Source organism: Candoia aspera, chromosome 18, assembly GCF_035149785.1.
Source record: "Candoia aspera isolate rCanAsp1 chromosome 18, rCanAsp1.hap2, whole genome shotgun sequence".
Lineage (NCBI taxonomy): Eukaryota > Metazoa > Chordata > Lepidosauria > Squamata > Boidae > Candoia > Candoia aspera.
This window is the reverse complement of record NC_086170.1, coordinates 186345-200022: the sequence shown is the minus strand read 5'-3', so window position 1 is coordinate 200022 and position 13678 is coordinate 186345. Positions and strand designations below refer to the sequence as shown.

At 51.1% G+C, this 13678-nt stretch overlaps 1 protein-coding gene across 1 annotated transcript; it reads right to left on the bottom strand.

The window, feature by feature from the left end:
* Positions 1–414: 414 nt before the first annotated feature.
* Positions 415–13360, bottom strand: LOC134507139 (polyhomeotic-like protein 2). The gene is made up of 9 exons (XM_063317625.1): positions 13265–13360; positions 12294–12358; positions 11594–11798; positions 5432–5590; positions 3622–3699; positions 3332–3502; positions 2436–2585; positions 1355–1673; positions 415–911 (listed from the first exon to the last, which is right to left on the bottom strand). The coding sequence occupies exons 1-9, from the start codon at positions 13358–13360 to the stop codon at positions 415–417; spliced, it is 1740 nt and encodes a 579-aa protein (XP_063173695.1).
* Positions 13361–13678: the final 318 nt, after the last annotated feature.

Genomic DNA, 13678 nt, shown 5'->3' with positions numbered 1-13678 from the left:
TTTTCCTAAAAGATGCTGTTTCCCACACTCCAGCTTTCAGAGGATCATATGCCAAAAAGAGGCGGGGGGGGAGGGCCATCTTGCACCAGTATGGTTTACACTTTTTCTGGCACTAGCTTAAGACAGCTTACATCTTTGGGCGTGCAGATTTCCGTATAATTCTTTCCAGTCTCGGCTTTGTAGCTGAAACCAGAAGAGAGATATTCTTGGCTGGCCTCGATTTAACTGGCTGCTGGATTCAACGTTTTCACAAGTTACTGGAAGGCAAATTCCAGCTCACATAAGGACAGTTTGGCAGTGGAACCGAGAACCTGGGCTTCCCTTGCTGGATGTGTCCAAGTGGAGCCCGGGACAGCCACCTGTCAATTTGGAGCAGGGGATGGACTGGATGGCCTTAAGGGAACCTTCCAACTCTCAGATTCTAAGTAAGAAAACTCCACATCGAAGGCTGATGAGACAATGCCCAGAGTCCCTGGAATTCAAGGGGAGAAACCCCGCCAAGGAACTCTCTACCTCCACCCTGCACAAACTCACCGTCCCAGCCGGAGGCTGCAGCTGAAGAATGACAGCTGACGTGTGCTGGAACCTGTGCTGGGCCGCGTGGCTTCGGCACCCTGAGGGATGCCCTGGGGGGCCGCCTTCTGTTCGCTGCAGCCCCAGTGCAGGAGGGCCAGAAGGGTGCGTGGGGTGTTGAGATGTCTGGCTGGAATTCGGCTTGTGCTGGCTGGGGGCCTGGCAGGCTGGCAGGTGGGCTGAGGGGGCGTTGAGGCTGGGGGCCGGGGTGGGAAAGCCTTGCAGGTGGGGAGGTCTGGGCTGCAGCTGCTGCTGGATCACAAACTGGTGCTGAAGGGGCTTTGCCTGGGTCTGCTGCTGTTGCTGTGTAAGCGGCTGAGTCTGGACTTGAGAATAAGCTGGAGAAAGCATACAGAAGAATCCATCACTTTCCCACCAAGACTGCACACTGCTCCTGCCCATAAGAAGCCAAGTGAGCTGCCGGCATCCCTTGGTGCTCATTCTTTTGGGCAGAAGCATGATTTTGTTTACTTAACCGAAAAGAGGGAGAGGGAGAACAAAAAAGAGGATGGAGAGGAAGATGAAGAAGAAAACATTCTAATCTAAATTTACAATAGGGAATCCATCCCCATTGTCAAATGTTCTTTTCCTGGCTCTTCTAAGGGGTTCCCTAAGACTCCTGTGCACAACTTCCCACTTAGGGAAAGTGGAACTTCACCCTCTTGATGTTGCACCGTAACTCCTTGGACCCCACAAAGAATCCCACAGCCAGGGCCACCTCACCGGGTTCTTCTACCACCCTCCCTTTCCTCTGGCCCCTGCCACCTTCAGAAGCACTCACCTGGGGCAACCAGTGGCTGAGTGGTGGTGGGAGGGCCCGTCCGGCTGAGGGTGCTGCCTCGTCCATCCAAGGCGGCCGCCGTCCCGTTGCTACCGCTGCTGCTGCCTCCCCCACCCCCTTCACTTTTCCTAAGGTGCTCAGAGAGGAGCTCAGACAGGCCTTCCTTGGCCCCCTTGGCCTGAGCAGCGGGTGAGGTGGAAGAGGAATGGCTGCTGTTATTCAGAGCAGGTTTGATAGCCAAGGTGGGCAGCTGCTGGCCCGGGGAGGAGCTCAGAGCCTGGGTTACCGCCTGCTGAGTGCGGAGGGCTGAATTCTGCACCTGCAGGAGGAGATGGAAGACAAGCGGGTCTGTGCGTTGGGGGAAGCCTTCTGCTACTCACTGAGTGCCTGAGGACCCTGATTGATGTCAGCGAAGGATGAGGGTGATCTGCCACTCTACCCCGTCCTCCACTGACATCAATCCAGGTCCTCGGCTGCATGGGCCCCGCCTTGAATGCTGGAAGACCTCCCTCACCAACGTCCAGAGGGGAGGACCACAGGCTCCCTGCACTTGTCCCCCTCCATCCCCCTAAAGCCTTTTTCAATTATTTTTCAGCAGAAACAGAACAGAGGCCACAGAACCCCTGCCCCTCTGCATGAGTGCCTGGCCTGGTTGGTTTCTCTTCCAAACCAGAGACATCTCCAGAGCAGCCAACCATGCAGAGAGGTGGCCCCAAACCTCAGAAGAGGACAGACCGCACTTGCTGCAGATTCTGAACTTGGAGGGAGGGGAGAGCTAAAAACGGGAGTGGGGAGACGAAGCAGCAAGGCACGGAGACCAGGGGTTGTCAGACGCTCTTTTCTACCCAAGAGGCACATAGCACGTGTCTAATAATATGGAAAGCCTGAAAAAGCACCACTTTCAGGTCATGGCTGAATTTTGATGAACCATTAGGAAAAGCAAGCGATGAACCGGAAACATCTACGGTGACTCCCGAGGGGAGACGTCCTAAGGGGCTCTCCCCATGCGGGTTTTCGTGTCCTCTGGGAAGAGCAGCCCTGGCCCTCCTTTCCCAGCCCCCACCAGCACACCCTCCCTTACCTGAGGTGTGGTGGTGGTGGGCGGCTGCATGGCGCTGCTGGTCCCCTCGGGCTGAACCGCGGCGACCGTGGGCGTGAAGATGAGCTGAGGGGACAAAGGAACAGCACGCCCTAGGCTCCTAGCTACTTGCATTAAACTGCTCTGCTGGGCCTGAAAATCACAGGAAACGCGTCCCCTTGTACATCACCCCGTTGCCAATCCCAGCCAAGCAACCCCAGCAGAGAAAGGAGCCGGGTACAATTCAGCCAGGGCCTGGGATGCCTCCCGGCAGGCAGAGGGCACAAGCAGGCAAGGGGAGATGCCATCCACCTTGCCCTTGGATGCATGAGGAGGCTACCCACGTACGCATTTCAGAGTTGGCCAACTTGCCCCGAAAGTTTGATTTCCTAAGTTTTGGGAGGGCGGGGGGGGGGGCAGCGTTGGTGATGCTGCAGGGAAGGGCTGCAGCCATTTCAAAGGCAACTCCTTGGCAAGAGAGCCCCCCACCCCCATTTTGAGAAGTCCAAAGCTGCGAGGGAAAAAACCATTGGACCACTGAGGTTCAACAGCCGGGAAGAATCGCGAACTGGTCTCGTCACCTCGAACCAGGACCAGAGGGGTCTAACTGAGTGGCTTGGAGGACCCCGGGGGGCTGAAGCTGCCAACCGCGTTCCTTTCCCCATGGCGTCGCAACAGCAGAATTGGCAAGCTTGTCCGCGATAGGCGGACGAGCAGCTAGGAGAGGCAGCGCTGCGTCACTCCCTGCCCAGGTGCAGTCACAGCCTGCTGGACATTCCCCTGCAATGGCAGGGCCCGTCCCCTCCTCTGGCCAAACTGGGACCCTGCCCGCAACTCCCGCGGGCCACCCCTGCGGGCCCCGATGAAGAACGAAGCATCACGACGGCCCGATCGCTTACCATCTGCGCACGGAGATACATTTGCGCCTGGCTGGCACTCAAGGTGGGGCTGCTGGTGTTGCCCAAAAGGACGGCTTGCTGGGCGATGCCCGAGGCGGTGGCAGCCGCGGAATTCACACTCTGGGCCCGGTTGATGAGCTGGGCTGCTGCTGGGGAAGCGGCCAAGTTTATCTGGAGCGAGAGGTAAGCAATCAAGTGAGTAGAAGCCCAGGTCCCAGGCCCGGGCTGGAAAGGGACCTCACCCACTAGAGAGAAACCGAGGCAGGTACCACAAAGCCCATCTGCCTTACCGTGGGCTGTTGCGAGGGGGTCTGTGTGGCCCCGTTGGAACCCGAGGAGACGCTCTGCCGATTGGCTGCCAAGCTTGCCTGGAAAAAGGAATAGGAAATTATTGCCAGACAGGTCGGAAGGGAGCCAAGGTTTCTTCTCCATCACTGAGAAATCTCCTCCTGACTGCAGATGGGGATATTTCCCATTAGCAAGGAGACAAACTTCTCTGCTTCTAGCATCTTCTGCTGGTCCCAAGGGCTGCCAGAACTGCCCTCTAAATGGCTGGGCTGCTTGATTTTGTTTACTTTCTTTATCTTTAATTTTATTTATTTTAATTTTTTTATTTTTATTTGTCAAATTTTTATCACTGCCCATTCCCCCCTGAGGAGGGGCTCTGGGCGGTTAATAGGCCTGGCAGCTATTTAGCAACTTATTTTCTTCCTTTTTTTAGTCGAACTTCCAAAATTGTACTGCAATCCCAACATTGGAAGCCCACCGCTGCATTTTCCAGGGCTGCAAAAACCAGGCTGGGAAGCTAAAGTGTCTGCAAGACCTTTCACTTCCACTGAAATAACAAAAGCAGCATTCTGCTATCTCACCGCAAAGTCTGCTCCTTTTGCACGGGCATGCGGTGTCATAGTGAGCATACACAAAGACATGCTTGCATCATGTTGGCACAACTTTGCTTTCATCACCTGCCCCTGCTTGCCCCCCATGGGCACCGATGCAGTGAAAGCTGAAAGCTTGTAGCCAATACAAGCCACAATGACAACAGCATGCAACAGACACAAATTGCATAATTCACATCATTTGCACAAGATTGTTATTCCGTGCTCATACTGGCTTGCCTCGATGGAAATGATGACATTATTAGTTTTGTTCTCTTTTTTTTTTGCCACTAAGACAGGGGATTTAGAGGCTACTAGACCCATGACCCGTTGAGTTATCGTTTCACAGATATTTCCTTACCTGTTCCCTCAATGCCTTCAACAATGGCAGAGCTTCCAATGTACTGCCTTCCCTGGAAAAGTTCTTAAAAATTCAGGGAGAGATGTATCTACCTGGAAAGTAGCCAACGCTGAACTGCATAGCACAGTCAAACATTGACCACAATAAATTTTTGATGACATTTTGTGTTATGTCATAAAATGTTTTATGATAATTTTTATGTCATAAAATATTTTATAAAAAATTGCCAAATTTCAATTCCACAGGAGTTGTGGGTCCTGGATTTTGGATGCATTCTGTAAGTTAGCCCATCTGAGGTACCTTGGTTCAAAAATTGTTGCCCTATGATGCACCGTTTTGCCCAGTTATGGTTACAAAGTATCAAACAGACACGAGAGTTTTAGTAGTATATTGATAGCTAGGTTTCAAATGACCCTTTCAAAAACCAGCTCTTCTCAAAATATTCTGTTGGTAAAGGAATTTAGAGAGTATCTTGGAGGAGATGTGAAAGAACCATTAAGAAGGAACTTGGAGAAATGGTTACACCGTCTGGAAAAAGAGGAAAATGTGAAAAAGAAGCTCAGAATAAGCTTTCTTTGCTTTTGCTTGGTATAAGATGAAGTAGAGAGAAACTCAAGTTTCTGTTATTATACCCAACTACAATAAAGTAGCATTCTTGGAATCTTGGAAGAAGCAGTGGCTCTTTCTTGAGCTGGTCTACCTAACAGTGTTGAAAGAACTGTTGAAAATGAACGCCTTCTTGCCATCAAGAAGGTGGAACAAGGCAAAGACAAACCTTTTCTGGCAGGCTTTTCCCCACTCTCCCACCACCCCACAGGCCTGGTCCCTGCCTTCCGGCGGCATCTCCCCAGAGCCACACACCTGCTGGATGGCAGCCAGGCTTTGGAGCTGCGTGCTCCCCAGGTGCTGTTGCTGCAGGGCGGCGGTCTGGAGCATCAGGTGCTGCTGCTGGGCGGCGTACATCTGCTGCAAGTACTGGGCGGCTGTGTTCGGCTGCCGGTGCAAAGCTTGCTGGATCACCTGCCGAGAAGGGGAACTGGGTTTGCAAGACAATGAAGAGAGGAGAGGGCCTCTCCAGACAGGAGACTTGCAAGAGCTTGTCCCCAACACAGAGATTCCCACCCCCTCCTAAGGGCTTGTATTCAGGAAGAGTCACAAACTTTTGCCATTCCAAAGGCAATTCCCAGCTGGCATGGCTTACCTAGAACCTATTGCAACTATTCCACAGTGGCGTTATGGTTCTGATGGGTTGGCTGGTAGTCCTTGCTTACCGACAACCTTGTTTAGCGACTGTCTGAAGTTATGACACCACTGGAAAAGTAACTTTACAACCAGTCCTAGCATGTACGACTGGTGCAGCGTCCCCCACGGTCACACGATCCACATTCGGGCACTTTGCAATTGGGCATTTGCGGCCGTCGCAGTGTCCCGCAGTCACATCATTGCCATTTGTGTGCTTTGCAACCCGCTTGCGACAAGCATGGTCAATGGAGAAGCCGGCAGTAAAATCAGAAGCTGCGGTCACTTGATGTCTCACGTAACAACCGAATGGGAAGTGACATCGTAAGTCTGTCGTGGTCACACAATTTGCTGCTTAGCGACGGAGCTGCCAGTCCGAATTGTGGTTGCTAAGTGAGGACTACCTGTCCTTTGCTTTGTCTTGAGGCACAGTGATGGAGGGAGAATTAGACGCTGCTCAGAGTTGGTTGCGATTGGGATGGCCAATGAAATAAAATATGATAAAATAAAGCAAGACACCATGAATTGGTTTCCGTCTGTCTGGGCTGCTTGCTGACCCACAGAATGTGTGAGTGCAGCAGACATCAATAACATCCAAGATCCTTGGCCAGATCAGTTAAAGACCGAGGAGAAGGATTCATGGAAAAAGCTACATTTGGCTGATTTGAACTTTGGTTAGAGCTCTGAAAATGTTGCATCTTCCTCATGTGGTTCATTTATGATTCAGTGGCTGGGGATCCTAGGAGATGAAGTGCCAGGCATCCAAAAGACCCCGGATTGGGGGAGCTGTGGCACCAGAGATGCTGAGCAACCCTGGTCCACCACACGAATCTCTGCTGGGCCACAGCTGCGTAAACCACGGGCTGCAAAACAAGGCAGCTGGAAGACACACTAGATTGTAAACAACGGTTTGCAAACCCCAGCGGTGGTAGCGTCCTCTCTCCCCAGCACCTCAAAGGAAAGATTTGGGGGGTAAACCTTGCATTAGCACAAATTCTCCTCTCTCCGTCTTTTCCCCTGCAACTCGTTTGAAATCGTGTGTGTTTTGGGAGTAGGCAGACAAAGAAACACAGATAAAGTCCAGGGAATCGCAGGAGAAGCGGGAGTTAATGAAAGAGATCCTATCTAAACATCTTACAGCTTCCTCGCCCTCCACCCAAAATGGGGTGGGGGAGAGGAGGAGGGTCAGATCAAAGGTTAACCAGCCTCAATAAGGGCCTTAATACTTTGACCTTGTAAGGAATTTCCAAGCTGTCCTGGGACCTATCAAAGGGGGTCATCAATCATCTTCACCTTGTGCCAACATTCTCACATGCACCAGGGGAATCAAAAGCAAATCTTTGGTTCATTCCCCTGCGTGTCACTTCGGGATTGATGCCTGAAGAGCAGGTAGTGAGCAATGCTACTTAAAGAACCTCGTATGTATTTTGTTTCAACAGCGGCACTCACGTTGCCTTTAGTGGCATCCATTTTTTCGGGGTGGGGGGGTCAGGATTCCAACTGAACCTCCCTTCCTTCCCTTTGTTGTAAGAAACCCTCATGTTTTTATTTGATTTCTTTTCCTGGTCAAAACAGATAATGCTTAAGTGATTTAGGAAAGAAAAAAACCACACAGTAGAACATATAATAATTGCAGTACTGAGCTGCTTATAATAATATAATTCTAAGCATAATTGTAACTATAATTCCAGGTGAGCAAACCCCCTAAGGAAGGAACTGCTAACTTGTAAACTGCCTATAGCCACATGCCTTGTTAGAACTTCGGTTTGTTACCCAAGTTACGTCAGTGGCAACGTTCACATGCATTTTCTGGATTTGCACAATCCACTGAAACATAAACCAACCTAATTACATAATTAAGGGTGTTATGTGAAAGCAGCAAACTCAGTCAACCTCCAGTAATAAGCTGTTAAAACGCACAGATCAAATCCACCTGAAATTGTATGAAGCCATTCTATGATCTGGAGATCATCTGGGACAGCGGAACTACCAGCCACTAGAAGCATCAATTGATCTAAGAGGCTGTTCCTTCTTCCAGGCATATCTACACTATTACAAAGTCTGCTGATGGCTATAGAGAAGCCATTTGGGCACTCTATGGCTCATTCCAAGGGAAGAAAAGTTTTCCAATTCCAACATTCCCATGATCCGTACCCCGCTTCCAGACAAAGTTGAGTTTGGAGCCAGGCGGGACCAAGTAACAGAAGAGTTAAGGTTGCATTCTTGGGATTCCTCGAACATCAACGCCCAGAATTCCAGTTGTAGATTCTCGGAGTTGTAATTTCAATGAGTCTTCCGTTCCCATCACTAACACCCCCCCACCCCAAAAAAGCAGGGAACTTGGAGACACAGTCACAAAACCGTCAAACCGCTGTCAACGTGCACGAGCAACGCCTCCCTCGGCTGGAAACCACATGTGGTGGGATATGTAACCAGATCAGCGAAAGACTAAGGGGTTGCTTTTCAGCCTACACTAAGCTTGGTTAGCATTTAACTCTGATTTGGCTTGTGTGCATGTGTAAGCATGTGTGTGTGAGTGTGCATGCACGTGTACACGGCTGAGTGTGTAGCACAAACACCACCTGTTTCATTCGTTGAGAGTGGATGTGTTGTGCACACCCAGAACGCGGGTGAATTCAGCAAGTGAGGGGGAGGGCGGGGGACTCGCTCCCCAACAAAAGACCACGATGAAAACAAGCCCCCATGATCCACATTAAACCAAAACCTGGGTGGGGAATCTCTGCAAAGCATTGTGCAGACATTGGACATTCACTGACCTTCCTCTCCAGGGAACCAGCTCAACCCAGGCAGTGCCCCCCCAGTAAGAAAAGCATCGCAAGATGGGGTTTGCCCACGCTGCAAACAGACAATGCCATTCCCATGCTGCACTTTTATCCCCTAGAGCGAAACACACAAAGACTGTGGGGTTCCTTGGCTGAAGAAGCTCCAGGATAAAGAAAATGGAGTACCTACGCTCTCGTCCTTCAGCAGAGCTCCGTGGCGCCTGGCCCTTCCTGCAGGACAATGATGGGGATCGACAGGCAGCAAACCGTCAGGCAGGATTAAACCCCGGGGGTGGGGTGGGGGAGGCGCTAAACACTCTCCAGAGCCTCCCATCTCCAGGCCCAAAGCAGAGGGACAAAGGTTTGATCCCTGGCTGTATCAGCGCAAGTCGCCGGCCAGGGAGGGAAGGAAGGTGGGAAGAATAAAGTTGCTGCATCTAACAGCTGCCCTCTCCTTCCAGACCCGTTCCAGGAAACAAACACACACACACACACACACACACACACACACACACATACAAGAGCAGAGGGCTGAGCTTCTCCAAAAGTCCATCTTTGCAAAACTTCACCTGGTGCTTCCTTGCAACCCATTCCCAGCCTTGTGGCTACATGCCCCATCATTCCCATGTTCCTTAGCCATACCTGCTGGAGGATAATGGCAGTTGTAGTCCAACAGGTTGGGGAAACAGATTCTCCATTGGTGGAGGAATGCAATTTCACATGGTTTGGTGGCTGGGGGATTTGGGCCGCTGTAAAATGCAGCGCCTCCTTCTTAAACATTTTCATAAATGTCCAACAGCGTGAAGCCGTTGTATCGTTAATCAGCATCGGTTTCATCCAATTTCTTCCCCTTTTTCTAAAAACAGGGCTAGGAACATCGATCAAGTTCTCCAATTCTTCAAACAGACGTGCAACTTCAGAGGCAGCAAAGCATTGGAAGCAAATTGTTAAGCTTGAGTTAATCAGCAGCCAAGCAGTGTTCGAAGGTAAATCAAAGTCATAACTTTAGGAGAGGCCTGGTTTCCTTGAAACTCAGATTTACTGGCTATTTTTAAAGTTCAGTCGTCCAAAAATGAGAGCTTTCCATGAGGAAGGGCCATGAGAGTGCCGCATTTTTCCGATGTATTTGAATTGTATTTGAATGTGCCGCATTTCCACAACAAACGCAGGAGCTGGATCTGACCCTGAACAAACTAAAATCCCAAAGCTTGCTAGGATTTCGGATTCTCTCCAGCACTCTCACAAAATGGCCACCATGCTCAGCCAGGAATGCCCATTTTCCCAAAGGCAAAGTTAGGCCTTATCCCCACTTCCAGTAATGCTCTGAGCAGGTGGAAACACGTCCCTGCAATGTTCTGCCGTTTTCATTTTTTAAGGAAAACGGGCCCAGGAGGCACCCCAAACTCTCTTTTTCCACCTGAAGATGATGTTTGATGGCGCCAGTTTGCTTGGCAGCAGAACAATTTCCCAGTTACTTATGTTTAATTAAAAGCAGGTAGGCAGGGAGAAGTTTCATCAGAAGTTTCACCCCGCCTCCTTTCATTCCACAGCGCACCGTTTCCCTGCAGAGCATCCACAGCCGTGCCGTGCCGTCTCCTCCCCTCCCAGACAGAAGACACATTGGACTTTGGACCAGGACATATCCTTGATTTCAACAGAGGCAATCTTGATGGGCTTCATTCCACAACTTATTTCCAAAACAGAGAGATCCACGTTCAATCTGCATGCTAAAATCAGCAACTCATACAGAGAGACAGCAAAGGGCTCTCCAATTAGGTAATTGGAAGCAGTGGATTGCAATTAGACCACCTGGATTGTGACAGCGAAGAGGCGCAACAAAGTTATGGGTGAATCTACACATCATCCCAAGCCGGTTTGTTTAATCATGGTTTGTAGAACAAGCCACAATGACTAACCCATGCTAAGCCAAAACCAAACAGATTGCAGTTTAGCCTAATGTGTGAACCAGGCCAACTAGCAGGCTAATGGGCCAGAATAAGACCTGGTTTATTGTAACCGTGATTTGAAAATCAGCCAGAGTGACCTGAGAGACCCAGAATGCCATGGCGGAAACCATGATTTCCATACCACAGTGATTTGCATACTACAACCGTTCATCGTTGTTTATGTACCACATTATTTGCACAGAACACCAAGCCAAAATTAAACCAACAATGTTATAGCAGAATGTGGAACACCATGTCCAGCCCATTCTAATAAGGAGGAACATTCAGAAAGAGAACTCACACAGAGCACAGCAACAGAACTGTTGTCAAGGTTGGCAGGAAGATAATAAGGGGAAGAGAGAGAAGTGAAGCAAGGTATAAATCAGATCATAATTTCATTTGGGCAGCTTCTTAATTAATTAATGTTATTAATTACTTCTGCGTGGCTCACTTGCCCTGTATTTGGCGCACCAGGCCATGAAGACATAGTGCCAGTGCTTCCAAGGGCCACTAGAGGGCAATATTTACCAACCAATTCCAGATCAGCATCCTCCTGGACTTTGTCACAGGACCCTGGAAGGGAGCCTGGAGATCATCTAGTCCAAACCCACCACTCAGGGCAGGAATCCACCACTCTGGTCTTTATTCAAATCCTTCCAGCAAAGGAGAGTTCACCACTTTGGGGGGCATCTTCTTCCCCTGCGGAAGAGCTCTTCCCGATGAAACCCCCTACCTTGCCATTCCAACATTTTTCCTCTGCCCCACCTATTGCTCCAAAAATGAATCTCAGTTGTTTTGGGAGGCACAAGAGGCCAAGAAACACCCTCCACCTCCCTGATCTCCCCCAACTCATGTCCGCCGGTTGAGGAGCACTGAAGAGGGGGCATCCCAGGAAGTCACCGAGTTGGACCTCAAAGGCCATCTAGTCTGACCCTCCTCCCCAGTTCAACCGCATCAGCCCCCTTGGTGGGAACACACGATCCATTTCCTTCTCGCCCTTTTGGCCTTCTAGGGCTTCCACCCTCAGGCCCGGCCACTGGCCGCCTTCCCCTCACCTGGACCGTCTGGCGGTCGGGGATCCCACTGTACACGGAGATCTGGGGGCCCGCCTGGCGCCCACTGCTGCTGCTGCTGGTGGCTGTGGTGGCTGCAGGCCCCGGGTTGCTGACTGGCGGCGGTGTCTGGAGCTGCTCGTTCTCCATGGCGACCATCCAGAACAGCCCACAGGCCGGGCGCCGGGTGAGAACGGTGAAGCAGACCCTGCAGGAAGGGAGAGAAAAGGGTCCAGTCTTGAGTTCGGATCCCACACACCCATCTTCGAGACGGGCAGGCCACCCCTCGCCAAACCCCGACGGAAGGGAGGGTTCCAGCTGCCCCCACCCAACGCGGATGGGCCGCTCGTGTGGCTGGGAATTATGGGAGTTGTAGTCCCAGGCCGCCTGGGCCATTTCTGTTCAGTCGCGCCCGGATGATGCTTGTGCAGCAGGATAGCCTGCAATTTTTCTGTAGAGTTTGCAAAGCAAAACCAATTTTGTGAGGAGAGAGAAAGGCCAAGGGGCTGGTTGGCACAGGACCCCCACACACACACAAGGAAAGGGAAGAAACTCGATTTTTGCTACATTCAAGCTCCCCCTGACTAACTGGCAGTCCCCCCTCGTCTGCTAATAGCTAATAGCGAAAGGAAATAAACCCCATCGTTTTCCTCCTAAATAATCATTTTCCTGCCCAGCCACCCCACCCCACATCGGACCCCACCTTGCCTTGGCCCTAACTGCAATGGGCAAGGGCAGGGGATGATGGGAGCTGTAGTCACCGCCTCCCTAAGAAGATAAGCAAAACCTGGCAGTCTATGGAGGTCTCGTAGCCCACCCCGCTCGTCTTCATTTGGGAAGACACGTGCGTGGCATTTCATAGCTCAAAGGATCTCCCGGGGTGTCTTAAGATCTACTTCAGTGGGAAGCTGGTGGCAGTGAGTTTCACAAGCCGGATTACAATTTTATTTTCCGTTTTTCTCTCTCTCCCCCTGTGACTTCCCTTTGGCCTGTCTGATGTACCACAGCCTCCACATAGATCCCATGGGAAAAGAACCCTACCTAATACCCAGAGCATTCACATGTTTAAATCCTCCCCCTCCCCCAGGTAATTTTTGTCAACAAAATGAAACCACCTCCTTGCCTTGATCGGGGAATCACAACCTGCAAATCTCCACAATGGTGGGGTTGTCACTTCCAAGAAAGTTTCAGGGAAAAATGAAGATGGTCCTCTCACCATTTTTATTTGGGATGTGTTTCTATCTAAGTACAGTACAAGACCTATCTTTCCCCACCACAACAACCCTGTGAGGTAGGCAATGTCACCTGTTCCTTGAACCCGGGTCTTCCCACTCCACCTCATCCCTAACCAGCATTGTATAGAAACCTAGATCCTCCCCTCATGGAATTTCAAAGCCCTCTGCAGTTTTAAACCCTCCACTGCCTAAAATGTCTCCTCTTCGCCACAATGAGGTCTAGAAGCTTGCCCTGTGCAATTAGATAAACAACTCCCCAGTTTTCTTTCAAACAAAAAACAAGTCCACCACATCCAGACATGCCAGCGTTTGTACCCTTGTAACATAGATCCCCCCATGAATATAAAGAAAACACTGCAGAAGAGTGGGTGGGGGTCCCGAGTGGGCAGGGGTGTCACCCCCTGCTTCCCCAATCCACCAGCACCGGTTTGCCCCTTACCTTCACGACCGGGGCATCTTCAGGGATCCTGGCATTTGCAGCGCATGAGTCAGAAAGCGGGTGCAGCTGCCGAGGGGGGCCAAGACCCCCGTTCATCCCCCCTGGCGGTGCCCCTCAATCTTGCACCACCCCCGAGGGGCTCCAGAGCCTCCTGTTCCCCACATCGGATCCTAACCAAAGGGGGAGATCCCAGCAGCCTCCCAAGGCCGGGGTTGCGAGACCCCCGAGGGATGCTCCGAGGTGGTGCCCGAAAGGCGCTGCACGGCCACCTTTTGTGGGGGGGTCTGTCTCATGGGCTCATCCCGCCACTCCGCCTTTGTTCGTCCTTTCTCAGCACAACCACCGGCAATATCTACTCGCGGGCTAGGAAGAAAGATGGAGAAGGGGGAGGGCGGATGGGGGAAAATAAAGAAC